Raw genomic sequence first — 24,088 nt, forward strand, 5'->3', positions numbered from 1 at the left:
ACTTGACTTTGCATGGGCACGTTATTATCTGACTGCGTGGGATTCTGCTTGGATACTGTTCTTCTGTCTGTCGCTTCCATACTTTGTCAATTCCGCCCAGCTCTCTGTCGGTGGTGTCCATAAAGATGTTCTGCAGCCTTGCTTTAGGGGGAGCGTGTAGAACGTCTATCTTGGTGGTCATCGTAATCATCGCTGGGTTTGTGGAACCTGGAGGCATGCAATGTCCCGCTCTGCCGGTACGAAGTGCCTGAATGCACTCTGTCTTGGACTCTGGGATCTGTTCCTCTTCTGCTACAGATACATTGAACTGTGTTGCTTCCTCTGTAATCGGATGAAGTTGCAAGCCAGTGTGACTGCTGGCATAGAGTCCTGACCTTGTGACTGTTTCAGGCATTGTATTTCCAATTGGCGAGCATGGATACACAGTACAGTACACAATTTTGACAACTCCAGTTCTTACAGCAGCTGATGTAACCCACCAAAAACCTCAACCACTCATCTGGTCCATACCCCAGCACGTTGGAGGTTCTGGGAAATTTGAGTTGTTCTGCAAGTCAATTGACTGTTTTTCTGCTCCATTAGGGAATGTTTGGTCTCCACCTCAGACCATCACTGATGTTGTGTTCCCACTCAGAACACTTGAATGTAATCACCCACGTTTTTACCAGGCGACCTTTCTGGCTTATGCAACCGGTCCCTTTGTTTCCTACCTCCTGTGGATAAAGTCAGGATTGTCCCTCAGGAAATCACTGATTTATTTCTAATCCACCACTGGCCAAACCTGGGTAGTATTCATTCCACTGTTGCAGTGGCGTTGGTTCCCCTCCTCCACGGTGACCTGGGGGTTTCATGACGCTCATGGAATGCTGATCAGGAGGAAGCGGGGACCAGGAGTACCCTGCTTCGGGAAAGGTAAACAAGAGTGGAGCCAGGAAAAAAACTGCATCACCCTGAGACAATTTCCAGTTCCAGGAACTGGATCACCAAGAACAAGAGAAATGGCAGATAAAGACTGGGGTGCTAAGGAGGAAAAGCAACCCAGGGTTAGGAACCGATGAGGAGCCAGAAACTTTGCGCCGTAAGGCAGAATGAGTGGACTGCACGGTCATATGCAGTGAATCACTCCTCAGTCGGGAGGCATTTGGGTTTTGAGAAAACCCCATCAGGGTGTGAGAGTTGGAATGGATGGCCTGCGTCTAAAACTGTGAATAGGGCACATGCTGCACCCCAAGTCATGACTGCAGGAAACGCCTCCGGCTGGCCTGCAAATGGCAATGGAGAAGGTGCCAAAAAAGCAACATGGAACGCACCAGACTAGAAGGACCTCTACATCCGAGGTACCCTAGGGTCAGTGCCAGAAAAGTGACACCTGGACTTTTTCCATCCGACTCAAGAAAACAAACACTTGCTGCTCCGCGTTTTTCCGTTCCACCAGACAAAACACACTAGTGCGTCACTATCAGCCCTGGTGACTTTCTGCTCACTGGAGGCGGGAGTGAAGGGGGTGGGGGTTCACCCATGTCCAGAAAATTCTAAATAATTCCAACTACTTAAAGTAATTCCCTTCCCACCAATAGCTTGAACCGTCACCGCAACCTTCAGCCTTTCTCACACCGTACCCAGATGGATCCTGCAACTCAGAAGGGTGAGCTTGAAGTCAGCGAAAAAGTCGAACTCTGCCAAATCTCCATTGCTAGAACTTCACGATAAGTTCGCTAAGACCAAACCTGCTGAAATCCTGAGTGCCTCAAGGTTTGCAATGTCCAACGAGCTGGTCTGGCAGGCCTGTGTTGGATGGTGTTGTGGCCTAACAAGGGCGGCTGGATCACTTGCTGCACTATTCAACAGGTAGGTTTCCTCATTGTCATCAGCCATATGTGCAGCAAATAGAGCAAAGTCTCACCCTGGGTACCACTCAGTTTGTTGTGACAAATGGCAAACTGCGATTTGTGAATATGGGACACTTTCTTTTCAGCCATAGCCTAATTTGTGTCCCAGTGGGAACCGGATAGTGGCTTGAAGTACACTCCAAGGCTCTTTGAGGTGTGGTATTGTGCAAATGATAGCATATTCACGCATACACAGAAATGAAAATGTATACGCTGTCATTCGTGGCCTGTGGACTTGAGCTCTACCAAGGAGTTACAGTGCATTGGAGAGGTTTAGTGCACTGTCCACTGCCATCAAAACCAGGATTCTACAACTTTTTGCTCTCCAGCTGGTTCAAACTAAAACTCCCATAAACCCCTGCCAGCATTGTCAAGAGTGAGGCATCATGTTAGTTGTAGTCCATATCATCTGGAGAGCCTCGGGTTGCAGCCCCCTGATCTAAACAATCACATATTATATGCTGCTTCCTTTCCAAATGCATGCCTGGGTGGAATGTAGAGGACCAAATATGCCCCAATGACTTCCAAATCCATATGGGCTTAGCCTCTGTAGGCCAGATGTGGAGCGGCTTGGAGGGATCTGCACCAGGTTCATGACCGGCAGTGCCTCTGAAATGCTGTAAAGGCCGGAAACGGTCGTTTACATGCGAGACTGACCCCTCCCCAGCCCTTCAGTGGGAATGACCTGTTTGGAAATCGTCCAATTGGAGGCCCATCTGGTAAGCGTCTTCTCAAGGAGTAGAATGGGGGGACTTGGATCATTCTGCCATTTAGTGAACTTAGTTAGAATTTATTAAGCGTGAAGTAAACTCTTGCCTGTTTTTTTGTTCTTTCCCCGCAGGAGCTGGTGCATTATTTAATCGGTACATTGCTTCTGGCCATTGCATCGATAGTCGCAATTTCAAAAAGCCACAGATTACCGGGACTTGTGGCTGGAGGGGTGAGTTATTTTTTATATCATTTGTTGACTACTCATAATGCCTGCAGATTTGGCAGCTAAGACTACTGTGGCCACCAGAAGATGGGGTCGATGGGCCAGGGGGATCTCTCATTCTGGTCAAGCGAAGAAACTGGCATTTAATCACTTGTCTATTTCTACCCTGTCTAGGACATCAGATTATTTAAGATTCATCTAACTAGGTGGAGGGGCGTGGGTGTCATTGCCTCTGGAATATGCTTTCTCCAAATTCAGCTTAGTCAAAAAGCTGGGGAGGAGAGTTATCCCAAGTGATGACCCCAACAGACGTCTATAAGGTTATTAGCCCTTTGTGCTAAAATGAAATGGTGTATGAAATGTTGGGTGTTAGGCTGATGCTTGGACCCTTATTGGCTTTTGATGGAGTGGGAGAGATTATCTCCCTTTTCTGTGAATTGTTTATATTCCTATGGAAGAATACCAAAATCTGGGACAAAATTGGAAACAATGGTAGTTTCGAAATCTGCTCTTGTTTCTTGGATTGAAGGGTGTGGACAGTCTTTATTTTTTTATGGTTTGGCGTAAATTGTGGCTGAATCCAGGTTTGCAAATTGAACATAAAATGCTTAATTGGAGAGGTTGGGCCAACAAAGGTATTTTAAAGATAGAAGATGTTTGGAGAGGAGGAATGATGGTTCAGTTTGAGGATCTGGTTAGTTATTGTTTGAACGATAGGTAGTTCACGAGATAAGTCTCTGGAGCAGTTGCTGAGGGAGAGGTTACAGATGTTGAATGGACCTTTGAGTTGTAGACCTCAAATCTGTGAATTATTTACCACTCCACCAGGGGCGGTTTCAACCTTTTATTAAGTCGATGCCTTTAAAGAAATGTATGTGGAACTCTTGGGACAAGCTGAGAATGGAATGGGAGTCAGAAATGGGAATGGAGTTGCCTGAGGAATCGTGGAATTATGCTGGGAGATTAGCGGTGAAAGCCAAAGTTGATGTAAACCGGAGATGCATCCATCAGTGCATTTTAGGACGTATTTATTGGACGCCTGTGAGAATGAATAGGGGAGGATTGGCAGATACAGGCTTGTGCTGGGGGTGTAATTGCTCAAGAGGGACCTTCCAACATATGCTTTGGGCGTGTAGTAGAGTGTTAGATTTTTGGAAGGATGTTTTGGATCGGGTTGATTTGGTGTCGAATGATTTGTTCCCTCTGACTTTTAAGTCAGTAATATTTCTCTCGGTTGATAGTAGAAGTGGAAATATATGTGATTCTTTGGACTGGATTGATAGAGCATTGTTGATGGCTATCAAGCATATAATGAAGGTGTGGAAATCTAGAAAAAAAACACACTATGATGAAAATTGGATATCAGATCTGCGAACACTTTCATGGTATGAAAAAACACAAGCTCTGAAGCACGATAGGGAGATTGAATATGATGAAATGTGGGGATTGTTTAATAGTTTGTTTGATTAAAGTGTAGGACTTGCTCTGTAGGTGTGACAATGATATCGGGGGTTGGGTGGTGGGGGGGTGTTTGTCTTGTCTACTGTGTTGTTTCTGCTATGGCTTATAGTTGAAATGTGATGTGGGGGTGGGTATCTTATGGTAATGTTATATGGCAATTGGTAGTGGCGTCTGTTATGCAGAAATTGATTATATGGTACTACCTGCAAATCTATTCTTGCATGTATGTTCTTATGTTTTTATAATTTTGTGTAAATATGTTAAATAAAGTTGAAAATAAACAAAAAAGAATGAGGCTAACAATCCACTGTAGAATCTTAGACTCCTGAGAGCCAATAAGGATCGAGGCCGGCGGGGCATTATTCTCTGGTGCAGCCATACATGCTGATGGCTCTCAGCATTCCAGTAGTTATGCTGGGTGCAAAACCTCTAATAATATACACAAAATTATGTCAGTGGAAAAAATGAAGTTTAAGGAGGAGTCCGGCGACAGGGAGAGGGGTCACCAAATTCGGAACCACAAATCAGACCATACAAAAAGAGAAATAATTAGAAAACATGAACATTTTATTTTTATTTCATTATACATTTAAAACATACATATTAAATCATGTTTGCGAGCTCATATCTAGGTAGCAACATTTGATTCACAAATAAAGTGCATGACCAAGCAGAATGCTTGTCTAAAAACATGGCTGATAATTCAATCAGTACCAACCTAATGTAGCCGAGCAATCTGAACAACAAGCCGGTTGAAGGGGATCATCCTGCTAGGTGGTCAGAAACTGCGCCACACTAATTAATATACGAACAGCCACAAATACATGGACAAGGCAATAATAATGACTTCTTAAGTTAGAACTCAAGCGGGGTGCCATGCGTCAATCCCTCTCCCTACACCCTCCTACCTCTTCCCTCCTGCAATAATCCTCATTATCACTGGCCATTCCTGCTCTTCCCTTACACGCCCCTTCTGTCATTCTCCATTTCTCCACCGGCCCTGCACTCTACCTGTGGCCTCACAAGCTTCCTGGAAATTGAAAAGGGACTATTTGAAGGCTGCTGCTTGTGCATTTCTCAGTGGCCTGTTGTTCACCCTAAATCTATTGGTTTGGCATAGTACCCGGATGCACAGTCTGGGGCTAATAGCCCTGTTACCAGGAGCTGCTAGGCAAAAAAGACCACTATGCCCTCTTTTCGCATCCTTTGTTAACTCGGTCCCACAGGTCAGGCTTTCAGTCACATAACTGTATTGCCCCTGGCTCTGGGTATCAATGATTGACTGTGTTTCAAGTATTCTGATTTATTCAGCGGTCGATAATGACTTTGTACTGCCCTATCTGTCCCGACAGAAGCATAACAGTACCTTCAACACCCTGTTTAATCAAATAGACGTTAAAGCAGTGGCAGTCTTTGAGGGCAACCAGATGTTGGCGACCATTGAGGTGCCACTAGCATGTGTGTCACCGGCTTGCCCCACGAGCCGCAGAGGTGGCTGCTGTGTTGGGAGCAGATGTTGGGACGGTGCAATCGTGTATGGGCTCCCATACCAGGACACGAAGCCGTACTATGTTTTTCCACTTGATGCAGATCATGTGCGTAGAACTAGGTTCTCCTTTGCCCTGTTGCTGTGTGGTGTGCATTCAGTTTGCTGCACCATTAAAGGGTTTGGATTAAGGCTGAGCAAGGTAATTCTCTATTGCATGAAACAAAAAGTTCTAGAAACTCAAATTGTTAAACCAGGTTCATTTACATGGGAACTGAAGGCAAAATATGGATTATTTTTATTTTTTAAAAGTCCCCAAATGACCTGAAATGGGGCATTTATTTAGATATTTTGGTCCTGGTGATGTTTAAAAGAACACTGTGTAAATATGCGTGCTATGTATGTCCTAGCATCTCCTGAGGCGATAAGCCCAGAGGTGGCGGGCCCACCCTGTGGGTAACGGCCGCCACCCAAGTTAAGGGCCGGAGCGAAGCCTGGGTCGTTTAACGAGGGTGGCGGCCCGATACCCACAGGATGGGCCCAGCCACCATGGGGCATATCCAAATTAGCATCCATGTAGTCTCCTACATGGGTGCTAATGGTTTACACAGAGAGGAAATACTACACCAAGCCAACATGGCCACCATGGAATTAGAATGTGGAGCTCCGTTTGGAGCCCCTCTTCCATTCCCATGGTGGCCACACTGGTCTGGGAGCTGACAGGAGCTGCGGCAGGTAAGTGGTATGGTAGAAGGTAGGGGTGGGGGAAAACAACAAAAGAAACGAGGGTCGGTGGGGGGAAGATGGCGGGCAGGGAACCAGCCATCAGGCAGCTTGGAACGCCGGCAGACTCTAGTAGGGTCAGTTTGCGTACTGAGCTCCTTGATTGGCTGGTACCCCAGCCCTGGGTGCTAATGAATATGGCACGATGGAGGCGGGGGCAGGAGGAATGCTCGGGGGAAACGTTCCTGTCTTTAATAATTGGTTGCACACTTAGAAGATGGTCTGAGGCATAAAGCTCAATATAAAAACCTATTTAATTTAATGGGGTTCTCAACCTGGTTGTCAACCCAAACATTCCATCCTTTGGAATATATGAGCAGTTCGGTCTCCGGGGACAAGAGCCAGAGGACACTATCCCGAAATTTGGTGCGTGGGGGCAGTCCCCGAAATTAAGCGCTTTCATAGACTAAGCAGGGGATTTGGAAACTGGAATACATAGCCCCATACGTGCTAATGCATATTCGGAGATATGCGTTTAAAATCCCTAATCCACCCAAACTGTATTGTTAGCTAACCGTGGGGAGATGTTGTTGAGTTGAAATTTGACATGTTTGTACATCAATGTGGCCATCCGGCATCCACTAACAGTAGCGCAGTGAGTCCCACAAGCTTGCAGGGAAAAGTAGATTTTATCCTCATCATCAAAGACCTGGTAGCAGACACCGAGAGTTGAGATGAGGATCGGAGGGAGACCGGGTCTGTAGCAAAAATGAGAATTGGTAGGAACAAGCTTTGGGGGGGATGTCCACTGGCGAGGAGGTGGGTGCAGTGCTGAAAGCCCTCACTCTAGGAGATCCTGTTGAGTCCTGGGCTAGCGAGAGACGCACGTTTGGCATTGAGGTCCAAAGTATTTCATGATCGTCAGTACGGAGGACAAGAGAGGAGAGGAGAGGTGAATGTGGTGGTCACACATGGAGGCGAGTGATCTCAGTTGGATTTATCTGGTGAAAGTCTGATTATAGTGGACTGCAGGTTTTTAGTTTGGGCCACTAGGTGTCACTTGCGCCACCTATAAGCCGAAACGTTTGCATTCGCCTCTAGATGGGGAAAAATGGCATATGAGGAGGGACACACAGCTTGTAGGCGTTGTTTGGTTATTTGCCAACCCATTCATGCCCACAACCATGCTGATCCTTATGGCCATTCGCACCCAGCTTCTGCCCCTGCCCACCCATAACACATGTGCACTATTCGAACTCACTTTATTCAAGCCTTACCATCAAACTTCGTCTGAGAGTTAAGGACTTAATTGGAATTGCAGACGTGCTACTGGTGTAATAAACATTTGTTAACAACGTCTACCTTGAGCCACTGGATTTGTAAGCCCTATGCGTCCTTCACTGTAGTCCTGGGATTGGTCAACAGTTTTGGCTTGTGTAGACGTATAAGGCATTTTCCAAGCACTGCTATTGGACGCGCAGGTACTCGCACTATTCTGCAGCTGCTACCATCAATGGCCAGTTCATACGACTACGGCCGTGCCTGGCAAGTGCCTTTCCCATGCCTAAACTGTTGGCATTGCCAATGCTTGTTTTCTTAAATGTGGTTGGATATTGAATGAGGCCAAGGGATGCATCTGTTACAAGGCAGACTTCCAAGGGCTTCACAGAAGACGTGTTGCTTGCTTTTGTTTCATGAAAGCACACGATCCAAGGGCTTGTATAGCTTTAGAACCTTTTGAGATAAATACACTGCAGATTAGGAAGACAATTATTGGATACCTCTTAATGTAATTTATTTAGTGTTCTGTATACTTTTTTAATCTGTTATTTATATTACTGGAAATGTTCTTATTTGTGAATATTGTGAGTTTTTACATTCGAAAGAGCAGTGTGGCCTAGATCTGAAAGGTGTGACAGTGTCGGCATGTGTCTCTTTGCAGCATTGGGGTGATGGAGGCCATCTTGTTTTATTGGGGTGGTGGAGGCGGTCTTGTAGTATTAGGGTGGTGGCGGCGGCGGTCTTGTAGTACTAGGGTGGTGGCAGTGGTCTTGTAGTATTAGGGTGGTGGAGGCGGTCTTGTAGTATTGGGGTGGTGGAGGCGGTCTTGTAGTATTGGGGTGGTGTAGCATTGGGGTGGTGGAGGCGGTCTTGTAGTATTGGGGTGGTGTAGTATTAGGGTGGTGGCGGCGGTCTTGTAGTACTAGGGTGGTGGCAGTGGTCTTGTAGTATTAGGGTGGTGGCAGTGGTCTTGTAGTATTAGGGTGGGGGAGGCGGTCTTGTAGTATTGGGGTGGTGGAGGCGGTCTTGTAGTATTGTGGTGGTGTAGTATTGGGGTGGTGGAGGCGGTCTTTTAGTATTGGGGTGGTGGAGGCGGTCTTTTAGTATTGGGGTGGTGGAGGCGGTCTTGTAGTATTGGGGTGGTGGAGGTGGTCTTGTAGTATTAGGGTGGTGTAGTATTGGGGTGGTGGAGGCGGTCTTGTAGTATTAGGGTGGCGGAGGTGGTCTTGTAGTATTAGGGTGGGGAGATCCAGTCAGATGAATAGGCAAGCAAGTTTTAGCATCTTGTATATGTTGCTTTATGGGGGGTTGGCATGAGATGTCATTGTGAAATCAGGCCGTTTTAACCCCTTAAGTGTCAAGGCCGAGCTTGCTTGTCCTAGGTGCATGGGGAATCCGGCCATTAGGATCATTTTTTTTTTAAATGAGTGATCTGTTAAAGTGGATGAAATTGCACAGTACCCCTTCCTTGTGTATACTGCTGACATGGTAGATGTTTGTGTGTTTTTCTGTCGTGGAGGGATGTTCAGTTGCTAGTCTGCTGATGTTTTATTGGCTGAACATATTATCTATTAATGGATTAATAGTGAGCTCTGCTCCTTCTCTTCTGGGTTTTTTTTCAGACTCCTTGCACCTCACTCAGCTGGTTAACTACACTGTTTATATTTGTTTATTCATGTATATTGCGCGCCAGACCCAGAGGTATGAGGGCGCCTGGAGCAGCAAGGTTATTCTCAACTTGGTTACAGTGCTGTACATTAATTTACAGTGTGTACATAGGTTAATACAATTACGATGGATACAGTGAAATAGTTACGGATATACATATTTACAAAATTTACAAAGGCGATGTCCGTTATTGGTCATTGTTCTTTAACCACTGAATGTAATTACGTCTAAAGTGTGGGTAGGTTTGCAGTGTCCTTAAGGAGGGTGGTAAGGAATTCCAGTGTTGGGCTGCTTTCACCTGGAAGATTTCGTTTTTCTTTCTTTTTTAAAAAAAAGTTTGGTGTTGTCATTATTTATTAGTTTCAAGGTTTCCAACCACTGCCATCATCACCAAATTTGGAAAATGTACTTACATTAATGGCCCTTTTTACACGGTAATCAATCACGGATGCCGCCATTTGGACACAAGTTGTGCGGCCAATGGAGTGAAATGCTCTGTCTGACGCATGCGCAAAATGGAGGACGCGGCCGCACCCTTACCCATCTAAAGTTACAGGATGCCTGCGTGATCTTCCATTAACTGTGAGGATTGCATGCCTGTACGTCGGCGCATTCATTCTTCCAGTCCACCTCGTTCCTTTCCTCTTCAGTTGAGTGTTCTCTTTTGAGCTCCTCCCACCTCGCGCATATTCAAATGCTGGACCTATGTGGTTCACTCCTACTGTTGAACATGTATATAATAATGTCTATAGAATTATCTTAGGATATCTGTCAGTGCATTGGGAACTGAGAAGGTACACAGCCATCCTTTCTCCTGAGACCTGGCTAAAATTCTACACAGAGAGAGGAAACCTTATGTCTGGATGGCCCTTCCAACCAAATTGAGTGACTGATGTTGCAGCCATTCTGTCTTCATATTCAAGTCCCGAGACTTTCTGAATCCGTATGTGTGGTTCATGGTTGCAAACAATCTTAATTAGGATGAGTGTTGTGAAAAGGCAAATGCACACCAAGCATGCAGTGTGCATTATGCACTGCAAGTCTACAACCCTTTTATCACAGACAGACATATTTGCCAGATATAAAGATCTGTGACCTTTCTTATGTACCCAAATGCCCTTTGATATTATGCAAAACAGGCTAGTTCCATCCCTGGTGGTATTTGTCCCCTTCCCCGTTCTCATTGGGTTGTTTTGAAACAGTACACGGAGTGTACCAGAATGCTAAACTCCTATCAGAAAATGTTTTAAATGCCTGTTCTTTTTATATATATATATATATTTTTGAGGCTTGTGGAATCTGCTTAGATCACATGCTGTGCATAGGCCGACATCTAGTGGAAGCTGCGGAGTATTACAGTTTGTTTTTCGAAACTCGAAAATGGGCGTCAACACAGGCCGTGCCAGTAATACTATCCCTAGTGTGACGTCCACTGTACCCATGATCCCTCACCCGTGTAGGAACCTCAGATTGTTTTTTTCCGCCATACTTGTCGGAAGGATTGCGCGGAGATCCCTGGCTTTCAGCCATTTTGCTAAAAATCGATATTCATTTCCCCGTTCTTCTACTCCCACGTCGAAGACATCAAAGATCGACACCGGTCCGAAGAACAGACAACCGTCGAGAGCTGCTCTGGCCTCTAGCCTCGGCCCTGCAGTAGGGAGAGTGGGGGGTGGAAACATACTCTACACTCTTATTATTTCCTACACACACAAGCCCGCTGCCACAAGGTGCATGTGGAGAGTAGTCCATTTAAATTTTGCTCCAAGTGCAACCGCAAGTACCCTTGGGTTGACAAACACGCCACCTGGAACCTCTGCTTGCCGAGGGATCACCCCGAGGCTAATTGCAGATCGTGTAGCCTGTTTAAGGTGAAAAAACTAAAGGCCTGCTCCACTAAACGTTGGGCCCACCACGCCAGGCAACTCGAGGCCATAGAAGCAGTGGGTGCCTTCAGTGATGGCAGCGACGCCATACTTTCGTACGGCGAGGGCACAGAGGTGTTGAAAGACGCCCAAGCGCTAGTCCCCGACCCCGGATGATTGTCCGGCAGGGCAGTTATGGGGAACACACCGGGCGACATGAGCGCTACCCATACTACTACTACACATAAACACTTAAGTCCAACTGCGACTCGGCACGCGGAGAGAGCGGTCCACGGAGTCAGGGTCCTCTGGGCATTCCAGGTCGAGATCGCCGCACGACACGAGGCAACCGACCACAGTTGCCAAGAGTGCCTCGCTTACCCAAGTCACGGAGGTACGTTCGTCAGAAGACTAATCCGACCTCCACCCCCAGGCCGCACACCAGCAGTCGGCTCCGGCAGACCGTTCGGCGTCTGCCTCCGAGTGCCGACGTGCACACTCGAAAGAGAGAGAGGGTACCCCCGAATCTCGACGCCAGGCGTCGACAAGCTTAGAAAGGGTGAAAACTTCAGGAAAACACTCTTCTACTCAAGGGGAAGGGGGTAAACAGCAGAAAAAGTCAGTACACTCTTCATCTGCACCACAGACACATAAGGACAGACATAGGTCATCAGAGAAGGGAAGTTCCAACACCCCTGTCTCTGTCCCTAAAACCAAACCTATTCCTCCCACTCCTCATAATAGGGAAATAGAAGGGGATCCTTCACAAGAGGTTGTTATCCCCAGCTCCAGAAAATGGAGCAGTGATGATATAGACAAGGTAATGAGGAGAATGTCTTCCCTGGCTGATTTCTACTCTAAGAACCCAGAACATTTCCTCAGTTATACTCCAGACAATGCTACTCCTTCAGGTTCCAGGGACCCTCAGCCCCCTAGTAAACAACCCTGGTTTGAGACTCAGGGCCGGACTTCAGACCCTTAGTACGTACAGCCTTATCAACAGTACAGTGAGAATCCTCAACTTTATACTGAGGATCCAGACGTAGAAATGTTGGACGACCAAACGGGGGTAGATTATTATGGAGATTAAGAGGGCCAGGATGGGGAGGAGGAAGACGTCGCTGAGGTCTACAATATAGACTCCCCTGTCCACAAGGAACCTCAGGTTACTGACTCTCCAGTAGATAACCAGCCCCTGCTAAATGAGTTCTTGGCTAGAGCGGCAGAGCACTTTGGCATTGACACTCAGGGGGCACAAGAGGAAAGAGACTTCGCAGAAGAACTAGTGGGAAGCCCATTGCTCAAGCCATTCCTATTCTCAAATCAATCCAACGTAGAATTGATCCTTCCCTTCTTAATCCTAATCTCACCAGGGCTGTAAACCCCAGAATTGAGATGTTGTTCAGGGTCGCCTAGTCAGACCCTCTTTACATAAGGAGTCAACTAAATCCTGCCTCCTTAGTAAATACTAACACCAGAAAGAGAGCGGGGACACCGCTATCATCTTCTGAGGCTCCTCCAGACAAGGAGAGCAAGAGAATGTATGGGTTGGGAAGGAAGGTAGCCTCCACTTCCGCTTACCAAGCGAGAATCTTTAACATCACCACTCTGCTGGCAAGCTATAATTGCCACCAGTGGGAGCAGGTAGCTGCTCTCATTGACTCTGCACCAGAACCACTAAAGGGTCACTTGGCCAGATCGCTTCAGAGGGTAGAGCCGTGTCAGGTTGCATCCTAAAAACAACATTTGACACTGCAGATAATGCTGGCCAGCTCATAGCAGAGAGCATGGTCATTAAAAGGCACGCTTGGATAAGACAGTCAGGGTTTAAGCCCGTGACCCAGGCAACCCTTATTAACATGCCGGTGGAGCCGAATGCCTTGTTTGGCAAAGCGGTAGAGGACGCACTGAAAACTGCCAAAAACGAGTATGATACTCTAAAGTCCCTGGGACAATTGACAAATAAGCCCCCTAATCAAAGAGGGAATAGTAATTTTCGTCACTCACGAGGCCAAAATTCACAGAGGGGCTCCAATTATGCACAGGGACAGGGTACATCATGGGGTGGCAACCAGCAGACTAACCAGAGTTACGGCAGAGGTAACAAAAGGAGCCATTGTAGAGGTAGAGGCAGCCCCGGCAGAGGCGCTACGCCTCCCGCAAAGCAGTGACGTTCTGCTCAGGGTCCCTTCCCACGCATCCCCAGTAGGGGGGCGCATTTCCAACTTCACCCAAGCATGGGAAGGGATCACATCAGACAGATGGGTGCTGTCCACAGTGTCCGCAGGATACTGCATCGAACTGCTAGAGCGCCCCCGAAACCACCCTCCACGTCGGAAAATACATTCCCTGGACCACCAAAAGATCCTCCTCGAGGAAATCGTCAATCTTCTCGCAAAGGGCGCAATAGAACTCGTCCCGGGCAACCAGGTAAACAAGGGTATCTATTTAATTTACGTCCTTGTTCCAAAGAAAGATCTGACAATGCGCCCAATATTAGACTTACGCCCTGCAAACAAGTATGTCAAGCCCCAAAAATTTCGCATGACTGCTCTCCAAGAGGTAATTCCACTCCTAAAAAGAGGGGATTACATGGCAACATTGGACATGAAAGATGCCTATTTTCATATTTCCATGTTCCCAGCGCACAGAAGATTCTTGCGCTTCAAGGTGGACAGTCAGCACTACCAGTTCAAGATGCCGCCCTTTGTCATAGCCTCGGCTCCAAGGGTATTCACCAAGGTACTGGCGGTGGCGGCAGCACACCTACGCAGGTAGGCAATCCTAGTGTACCCTTACCTGGACGACTGGCTCATCACGGGGGAGACCTCAGTAATTTGCAGATCCAACATCCAAAAAACGATCGACCTCCTCTTCGAATTGGGTTTCACTATCAATGAGAAAAAATCAAGCCTGATGCCAAGCACCAGCAAACAGTTCCTAGGAGCTGTCCTAAATACTCAAGAGGTGTTGGCCTTTCCATCAGAGGAAAGAATTCGGAATCTACTTCTGCAAATTCCTCAATATCAGTCCGGTCACCAGATAAGGGCGCGCAAAGCGATGCGTTTGCTAGGCATGATGGCGTCATGTATTTACCTGGTCCCCCACGTGCGCCTGCGCCTGCGACCCATGCAAGAATGGTTGACGAAACAGTGGTCTCAGGCAAGTGGTCAGTTGAACGATCTAGTGGTCGTTTCGCCAACACTTGTACAAAGTCTTCACTGGTGGACAAGAGAGAACCTGTCAAAGGGGAAACGCTTTTACGATCCGGAGATGCAAGATGTAGTCACTACAGATGCGTCCATGTCAGGGTGGGAAGCACACCTCCTTCACCACACAGCTCAGGGTCTCTGATATGATTCTTGGCCACTGTGTGAGACCAATCTGCTAGAGCCTCTGGCAGTCTTCAGAAGGCTTCAAGCGTTCGAACCCCACCTGTTGAACCTGTCGGTACAGATCTTAACAGACAGTACAACAGCAATATTTTACATAAACAAACAGGGAGGGACTCGTTCGCCAAATCTGTCCAGGCTTGACCAGAGAATTTGGACATGGTCACTCAGACAAAACATTTACCTGTCATCTCAACATGTTCCAGGGAATCTCAATTCACTAGGAGACTTTTTGAGCAGAGATCCCCTCCCAGAAGAACACGAATGGTGTCTGCACAGAGAAATCGTAGGAGATCTCTTCTCACAGTGGGGTTTCCCCACTATAGACCTATTCGCCACAAGCGAAAACAGACAATGCGCAGGATTCGCATCCAGGTTCCCCCAACCGGACTCCAAGGGGAACGCCCTGTGGATGAACTGGTCAGGGATGTTTGCCTACGCTTTTCCACTAACTCCTCTCATGAGGAAAGTGGTCAACAAGATGCAGAGGGAATCGATGACGCTCATCCTAGTTGCTCCCATGTGGGCGAGACAACCTTGGTTCCCACACCTGCGCAGACTAGCAGTGTGCGAACCCATCAGACTCCTGTGCTGGCACAACCTACTATCCCAGCACCAAGGTCAAACAGTGCACCCTCAACCCAGCTCAATGAACTTGGCAGCATGGCTCCGGAAGTCATAGAGTTTGGACATCTCAACTTACCACAGAGGTGCACGGACATCCTAAAGGAATCTAGGAAACCAAACACGAGGCACTATTATTTTGATAAATGGAAGAGATTCGTTATTTTGTGCCAGAATAAGCAAATCAATCCGGTTGATTGCACTCCTTCCAATATTGTCACCTACATGCTCCACCTGCTGGATGCAGGGTTGGTTTTTAATTCACTCAAGGTACACCTGGCTGCGTTGTCAGCCTACACCACCTCCCATAACAAAGTTTCGTGGTGGAAAGTACCAATGGTTAAAGCCTTCATGGAAGGGGTAAAGAGACTCCACCCTCCAATTTCTAACCCACCACCTGGATGGGACCATAATGTGGTGCTTGCTAAGCTCATGGGTCCACCCTTTGAACCCATGCATAAAGCCAGTCTCAAACACCTGACCTATAAAACTGCCTTCTTAGTAGCCATTACATCCATAAGAAGGGTCGGTGAAATTCAGGCTGTCAGTGCAGGATACTTTCTTTACTGTTCATAAGGACAAACGTAAGCGGACGACGAAACAAACGTCGAATACCGCACAAAAAGCTATAGAAACGCCAAAAAAGCACAAGAGTTGCCAGGAACTGCCCCCTTCATCTAAGGGCACTTCTGAACTACCGGAGGGCTTTTCAGAGGGCGACGGAAACCTTTCTTCGACGTTGTGGGAGCGTTCTAAGCGTTTTGAAGGTGAAAACACTGATTTCCCCCCTCTAGACTATTCAGGGGTCCCCCATGAGACCCTTGAAAGACTCCATTCTTGTATGGGGAAAATGGAAAGGTTTTTGGGAAACCAAAACCCACCCACACCCAAAAGACCAAGAGAAAGGCCCCAGGATGACCCTAGGGTCAAGATTCCTAGGCTGTTTCCCCCTTCTACAGACGTATATGACCTCACTGAAGAGGAGCAATACCTCCAGGAAGATGAGTGTTTGGGTGGAGAGGAAGAACATGAGGAAGAGGGGTTTGAAGAAGATCCTTACACTAGTGCAGGAGCTTTCGAAGAAGATACAGCTACCTCGCAGCCCTGGCAATCCCCATCAGTGCAGCCTTGGCAATCCCCATCAGTGCACTCAGAACCTGATGTCTTTCACCCTTCTCCTCCCAAGGATTCACCTATTGGAAACACCTCTCCCATAGATGACCAACCTTCACTTAATGCACTGTTGCGCAAGGCAGCAGCGCATTTTGAAATAGACACAGGGGAGACTCTTCCTGACATAGACTTTGTAGAGAAAGTTATTAAAGAAAAAGCCCCTGTTAGTCAGTCTATTCCGCTCCTGGCTTCTATAAAGAGAAGAATAACTCCTTCCCTTTCCAATCCTGCCTTAGTCAGAGGGGTCAACCCTCGGATAGAGAAGCTCTTCAGCCCTTCGTCCTCTGACCCTTTGTACATCAGAGGACAATCTATTCCGGACTCCCTCGTAGTTACAAATCCAAGGAAGAGAGCGGGGGTACCACTATCCACTAGTGAGGCACCACCTGACAAATAGAGCAAGAAGCTCTATGCACTTGGGAAGAGAATCACGACGTCCGCCGCCTTCTCAACTAGGATTGCAAATAACAATTCCCTACTAGCTAGCTACGCAGATGCACAGTGGAGCAAGCTGCGCAGCGAAGCAGAGGACGCACCAGAACCCCTGCGTTCACGCCTGTTAGCTATAATCTCAGAGGGAACTCTTGTAAACCAGGGCATCGTAAAGAACTCCTTAGATGCCGCAGAGACGGCTGGCCGTTCCCTGGTTCAGGGAATACTTCTCAAACGCCAAGTCTGGCTGCGCAATTCGGGATTTAAGCCGGAAACCCAGGCTTCCCCGATAAATAAGCCCATAGAACAAACTCATCTGTTTGGGAAAGCAGTTGATGAGGCCCTAGAACATGCGAAGTAAGTGTTTGATACCATCAAGACTCTTGACCAAATTTCTAGGCCCCCTAACAGACGCGGCTATGGCAATAGATGCTCCTTTCGTGGCCAATGCCAGCAGCAAAACCAACAGCAATTTTACTCTGCTACCAACTGGCCCTCTAACCAGGGTAACAACACCCAGTTCAATCAAAGAGGCCAACGCCGTGGCAGAGGAAGAGGTCGCGGCTCCAGCCCCAAAGGTTCCACGCCCAATACCAACAAATGACCCGAAGATTCGGGTCCCCTCCCATGCATCACCGGTCGGGGGCCGGCTAACATCGTTCCTTTCAGCATGGGAGGGAATATCGTCAGACCGCTGGGTATTATCCACCATAGCCCACGGATACTGCATCGAATTCAACGGTTCCCCGAAGTACAGACCCCCACGGAACCGACGCATGACACGGGAACACCTCACCATTCTTCTTCAAGAAAAAAGAAGCTATAGAGGCTGTTCCCCTATCTCAGGTAACAGAAGGTATTTATTCAGTGTACTTCCTTGTACCCAAAAAGGACTTAACCATGCGCCCTGTATTGGATCTGCACCCAGCGAACAAGTTTGTCAAACCCCAAAAGTTTTGTATGGTGACCTTGCAGGAAGTAATCCCACTGTTATCACAGGGGGATTACATGACAACACTAGACATGAAAGATGCATAATTTCATATTTTAATGTTGCCAGCGCACAGAAAATACCTCAGGTTCAAGATAGAGAACAAACACTACCAGTTCAGAGTACTACCCTTCGGGATAGCATCTGCACCAAAGGTATTCACGAAAGTACTGGCAGTGGCAGCGGCCCACCTGCGCAGGTTATCCATCCCGGTATACCCTTACCTCGACGACTGGCTCATAACAGGGGATTCTTACGAAACATGCTTCTCCAATACCCAAAAGACCGTAGACCTTTTGTCCCAACTGGGCTTCTCCATCAACGAAAAGAAGTCCAGCTTACACCCCAGCCAAATCAAACAATTCCTAGGGGCTCTAATTCGAACAAAGGACGGCCTCGTCTTCCCCTCCAACGAGAGGGCCCAAAACATGCTGTTTCAGATCCCCCATTATGTGGCAGGTCGAGAGGTGACGGTACGCAAAGCAATGCGTTTGCTAGGGATGATGGCGTCATGTATTTATTTGGTACCTCACGCGCGCCTGCGCATGCGCCCAATGCAAGAGTGGCTCTACAGCCAGTGGTGTCAGGCCAGCGGACAATGGGAGGACCTAGTGGTGGTCTCGCAGGCCTTGGTTCTCTCGCTACGGTGGTGGACAAAGGAAAACCTGTTATTAGGGAAAACTTTTGCCACACCCGCAGTGGAAGCCACTCTAACCACAGACGCATCCCTTACAGGATGGGGGGGCTCACCTATCCCATCAGACTGCTCGCGGAGCGTGGACTCCGAGCTTAGCATCCAAGCATATAAACCTGCTGGAACTACTAGCGGTCTTCAAAGCACTGAAAGCCTTTCAGGAACACTTACAAGGAAAGACAGAGATGGTCCTCACAGACAGCACCACAGTCATGTACTACCTCAACAAGCAAGGGGGCACTCACTCTCCAGGACTGTCCAAGCTGTCCCATAAATATATGGAAGTGGGCTCTCAAACACAACATGTTCCTACTATCACAACATGTACCAGGGGAACTCAATCTGCTAGCAGACAAACTCAGCAGAGACTTCCCCCTGCCTGAAGAGTACGAATGGCAATTGCACGAAGACATCGTCTTAGACGTCTTCACGCAATGGGGATTCCCGGAAATAGACCTATTCGCAACTCTGGAAAACTCACAATGCCAAAGTTACGCCTCCAGGTACCCCCAGAACCAGTCCAAGGGGAACGGTTTGTCGATTCAATGGTCAGGAAAATTTGTTTACGCCTTTCCCCCGACTCCCCTTCTCAACAAAGTAGTGCACAAGATGCACCAGGAGCAGGTTACCATGATACTAGTGGCCCCAATGTGGGCCCGGCAGCCATGGTTCGCTCACTTGATGGAGATGTCCCTATCTCCCCCAGTGAAACTTCCCTGCCCGTACAACATGCTGTCACAGGACAAGGGCAGGACACTGCATCCATGCCCTCAGACCATGAACTTAGCAGCCTGGCTCCTGAGATCATAGAATTTGGACATTTACAACTCCCGCAGAGATGTATGGACATCCTCAGGGAAGCCAGAAAACCTAATACTCGCCACTGCTATTCTAGCAAGTGGAAGAGATTTGTCATCTGGTGTAGAGGAAAGAGCATCAACCCGGTTGACTGCTCTCCCACTAACATTGTTCTGTACTTGACCCATTTACTGGATTCAGGTCTAGTGTTCAATTCCATTAAAGTCTACCTAGCGGCACTTTCTGCATACAGCACTTCCCAACTTAGTGTCGTGGTGGAAGATACCAGTTATCAAGGCCTTCATGGAGGGGGTAAAGAGAATACACCCTCCGATAGCTAACCCAGCTCCCGGATGGGACTTAAATGTGGTACTTTCGAGACTCATGGGCCCTCCTTTCGAACCCATGCACAAGGCAACTCTTAAAGACCTCACTCTTAAGACTGCTTTCCTAATAGCTATCACCTCCATTAGGAGAGTAAGTGAACTACAGGCTCTTTCTGTACTAGACCCCTTTGTAACAGTTCACAAGGATAAGGTGGTTCTACGCACACACCCAAGGTTTGCACCAAAATTTATCTCGAAATTTCATGTAAACCAGTCAATAGAACTGCAAACGTTCTTTCAAAACCCTTCCAGTTTGGGAGAAAAAAGTCTGCATACACTAGATGTACGCAGAGCTGTCATGTTCTACATGTAAAGAACCAGACCACTGAGAAAGACTAATGAGTTCTTTGTCTCTGTGGCAGCAGGAAGAGAAGGAGATGCAGTTTCAAAGTCCACTATATCTAGATGGATTGTTCAATGCATCACTCTCTGTTACACTCTTGCTAAGAGAGAACTACCCTTCAAGCCAAGAGCACATTCCACTCGAGGCACTGGGGCTTCCATAGCCTTCATTGCAAATGTTCCCCTTGAGTCCATCTGCAAAGCGGCTACCTGGAGTTCTGTGCACACCTTTACAAAACACTACTTTCGAAGGGATTGTGTCCTCCGACGTATTCCTTATCTTAGATAGAAATCCTTCAGCTTTGCTGGCCTCGGAAAATTTTTTCGCCAGAGGGCGCTGCGCGTCGATGATCGCCGAGTCGATGACCCTCGACGGCCTCCGTGCCGACGTCGACGTCATCCTGCCTATAAAGGCCGCGCGCAGCGTCCGTTGCTCAGTTCCGTTTTTCCGCGCTTCGTTGTGCCTCGGAACACCGTTGCTCAGTTCTCGATATAATATCTAACCTCGATATCGATGGCATCCTCCTCCGACCCGACGACCCCTCGGTCCGGTTTCAAAAAGTGCCGAGACTGCGGGAAGAAAATGTCGTTGACGGACCCTCACAGGGTCTGTTTGTGGTGTCTGGGAATCACGCACCAGAGTTCGGAGTGTGAGGAATGCCTTTCCATGACGGCGAAAGCCTTGAAGGAGCGTAGGGGGAAGCTCGAGAGAGGTAGGTCAACTTTAACTTCCTCGAAAGCTTCTTCGGTAGAGTCGAGACGTTCGTCTCCTCACCATAAAAAACACTCTCGTTCTAGATCACGAAGTGGCTCCCACCACTCGTCGACATCGAGACACTCGAAGAAGAGACGTAGGAGATCCCCTTCGTCATCTTCGTCGAGTTCTCCTGAGAGAGTTCATTGCCCCACAAAACGCAGCTCGCAAGCTGAGTGGGAGGAATTCAGGAAAAAGATGCTAAGCGTCTTCGAGAAAGCGGCCTCGTCCCCCTCGAAGACAGCTGAGGGTGATACCCCGGGTAAAAAACCCAAAAAATCTAAACGCCGCGAGTCGCAGTACCCGGCGGAAAAGTCAACCCGAAAGCGCCTCGAGCCATCGGGAGATAAAGCATCATCGACGCCATCGTCGAAAACTCCTTCGAAACAGAGGTCGGCGCCATCGACGCCGTTGTCGAAGGATTCATCGGCGCATCAGTCGATCGAGTCGACGCCGACGTCGACGCCGATATCGACGCCGGTGAAGGAAAGAACCACGGCTACTCCACAGCCAACGGTTAGACAAAAGACCTCCGACTCGACGCCGAGAACGTCGACGTCGTTCTCGAGCAGGACTCCGATCCTTTCGAGTTCCTCGAGGCCTAGTACACATTTCTCGACGCTTTTCACGGCGCCTTCGAGTACTTTCACGTCGGTGTCGACGACATCGACGTTTTCAAGGCCTGTGATGATGGCTCCTTCTGCATTGGAAATGGGGTTTATACCATTCCAAAAACCAAAGTATCCCCCTTTAACCTCGATTTTTGAGGAAAGGGAGGATTCAGACCAAGATATTGATTTACAGAGGACCACATCACCAGAGCCAGAGACTTTCGCCTCTGAGGAAAGAGGATTAAAAAATCTTCAGGATGCACTTCAGGAAGCTAGTGGCTTGGACACTTCTCCTGAAGCAGAATTTATCAAACCAGACCCAGGAGAACATGCGGAGACTCCATATAGAGCTCTGATGTCTAGAATCATAGAATTTATGGGTTGGTCTGCACCTTCTCCTGCCTTTCAGCAGGATGACCTCACTGACATACTGGACAAGGGCCCACAGGAGGATCCTGTGGTTCCATTTCACTCTGCTCTACAGAGAAGGATTTTGACAAACTGGGAAACGCCGGAAATTATCCCGGCAGTAAATAAAAAACTGTCAACAAAATACAGGGTGGCTAGTTCTGACCCTGAATATTTGTCAAAACACCCTACTCCTGAGAGCTTAGTTGTACAGGCTGCAACCTCATCAGGCAGCACATCTGCATACCCCACTGCTCCGCAGGATAGGGATGACAAAAAGTATGATGCCATGGCTAAGAAGGTTTTTTCTGCCTGTAGCATGGCGTTAAAGTCTATTAACGCGACCTGTACGCTCGCTAGGTTCAGCCACACCCTTTGGGAGTGCGCTTCATCAGCGGCTGACTGCCTCCAAGAAGGAGAGGAAAGGGACGCATTTTTAAACATCATCAGGGATGGTAAAGATGCGATGTGCGAGACCCTACAAACTGGCCTAGATTCTGCTGACAGTATCAGCAGGGCCATGGCGGCAAGTACCACAATCCGCAGGCATGCGTGGTTGAGGAAGTCTGGTTTTGCCTCTGACGTGCAGACCAGGCTTTTGAATATGCCCTTTGACGGTTCTACCCTCTTTGGAAAGAAGGCGGATGACAGTTTGGAGAAACTGCAAACGTCCAAGGCAGCAGCCAAGTCATTGGGAGCTGCTATCCGTCAGAATACCTTTCGTCCTTCGGGATCATCGTGGAGAGGACGGTCCTTTCGTTACTATTCCTCATATGGAAAGGGCAGAGGACGACCGGCTCAAAGAGGCCAAGGAAGATTTACCCGTGGTGGACGGGGTAGGGGAAAGAAAGCCGCACCCGCAGGAGCAGGAGCCACTTTACCTTCGGCAACTGCATCAGCCGCTTCAAAACCACTCTGAGGTCTCCCCTCACAGAACACCAGTAGGGGGCAGGTTAACTCACCATCTGACGGAATGGCAGGCTATTACGTCAGATGCTTGGGCTCTGGAGACAGTGGCCCAAGGTTACTGCCTGCCCTTCCTACATATCCCTCAGAGTCATCCACCGGGGAACAACCCTTTGAAGCTTCCAGATCCGCTCCTCTTGCAGGAGGTTTTAGACCTGCTAGAGAAAGGTGCCATAGAACTGGTACCTGTAGCGGAAAGGAACAAGGGTTGGTACTCCCCCTACTTCATAATACCGAAGAAGGACGGAGGACTGAGACCCATCTTAGACTTACGGGAATTGAACAAATTCCTCCGAAAGGACAAGTTCAAGATGGTGACTCTCTCTCAGATCCTTCAGGCCCTCCAGCTTCAGGACTGGTTGGTATCTCTAGACCTCCAGGACGCTTATTTCCATGTGCCGATCCATCCCAGGCACAGGAGATACCTGAGGTTCGCAATTGGCAGCTCTCATTATCAATTTCGAGTTCTGCCATTTGGGCTAACCTCCGCCCCGAGGGTCTTTACCAAGCTAATGTCGGTTGTGGCTGCAAGTCTAAGGAGGGAAGGGATTCATGTCTACCCTTACCTAGACGATTGGTTGATCAGAGCTGTATCTTCGGAACAGGTTCAGAGACAACTAGATTATGTTTGCCACTTCCTTCACAAGCTGGGCTTCTCCCTCAATTTAAAGAAGTCACAGATGATACCATCACAGAGACTCCAATTCATTGGAGCAGTCCTGGACACTTCCCTGGGAAGAGCCTTGCCACCAGAGGTGAGGGCTCGAGATATTCTGCAGATGGTCATCAGATTTCAGAATGCCCAATATCTCCCAGCCTACGACTTTCTGAGGTTGCTAGGCCTCATGGCATCCTGCATATTCCTCGTGCCGGAGGCTCGCCTGAGAATGAGATCCCTCCAGTGGGCACTGAGAACTCAGTGGTCACAGTTCTCAGGAAGGATGACAGATCTCCTTCGGATCCCGGTCAAAGTAGCCCGAGACCTTCAGTGGTGGGCCTGTCGGGAGAACATCCTGAAAGGAGAAATGTTTTGGCAACCATGGCCGGAGATAACAGTAGTCACGGATGCCTCACTCACGGGGTGGGGAGCTCACGCCAACGACTTGACCATCAGCGGTCGTTGGTCTCCATCGGAGTCCAGACTACATATCAACCTGTTGGAGCTGAGAGCCATCAGACTAGCGCTGAAGGCTTTTCTGCCGTCTGTACG

The 24,088-nt window shown here is 48.2% G+C and overlaps 2 protein-coding genes across 3 annotated transcripts in view; one reads left to right on the top strand and one right to left on the bottom strand.

Moving 5' to 3' along the window:
• OSBPL10 (oxysterol binding protein like 10) overlaps positions 1-24,088 on the bottom strand; it is a 2,898,140-nt gene that overhangs the window by 2,718,004 nt on the left and 156,048 nt on the right. The gene's annotated exons all lie outside the window — the stretch shown is intronic.
• CMTM7 (CKLF like MARVEL transmembrane domain containing 7) overlaps positions 1-24,088 on the top strand; it is a 258,411-nt gene that overhangs the window by 172,696 nt on the left and 61,627 nt on the right. The window contains exon 3 of the mRNA XM_069648803.1: positions 2,731-2,829. Within this exon, the coding sequence (XP_069504904.1) occupies positions 2,731-2,829 (99 nt within the window). The remainder of the gene's footprint in view (positions 1-2,730; positions 2,830-24,088) is intronic.

This window comes from Ambystoma mexicanum, chromosome 2q, assembly GCF_040938575.1.
Source record: "Ambystoma mexicanum isolate Mex_15411 chromosome 2q, UKY_AmexF1_1, whole genome shotgun sequence".
Classification (NCBI taxonomy): domain Eukaryota; kingdom Metazoa; phylum Chordata; class Amphibia; order Caudata; family Ambystomatidae; genus Ambystoma; species Ambystoma mexicanum.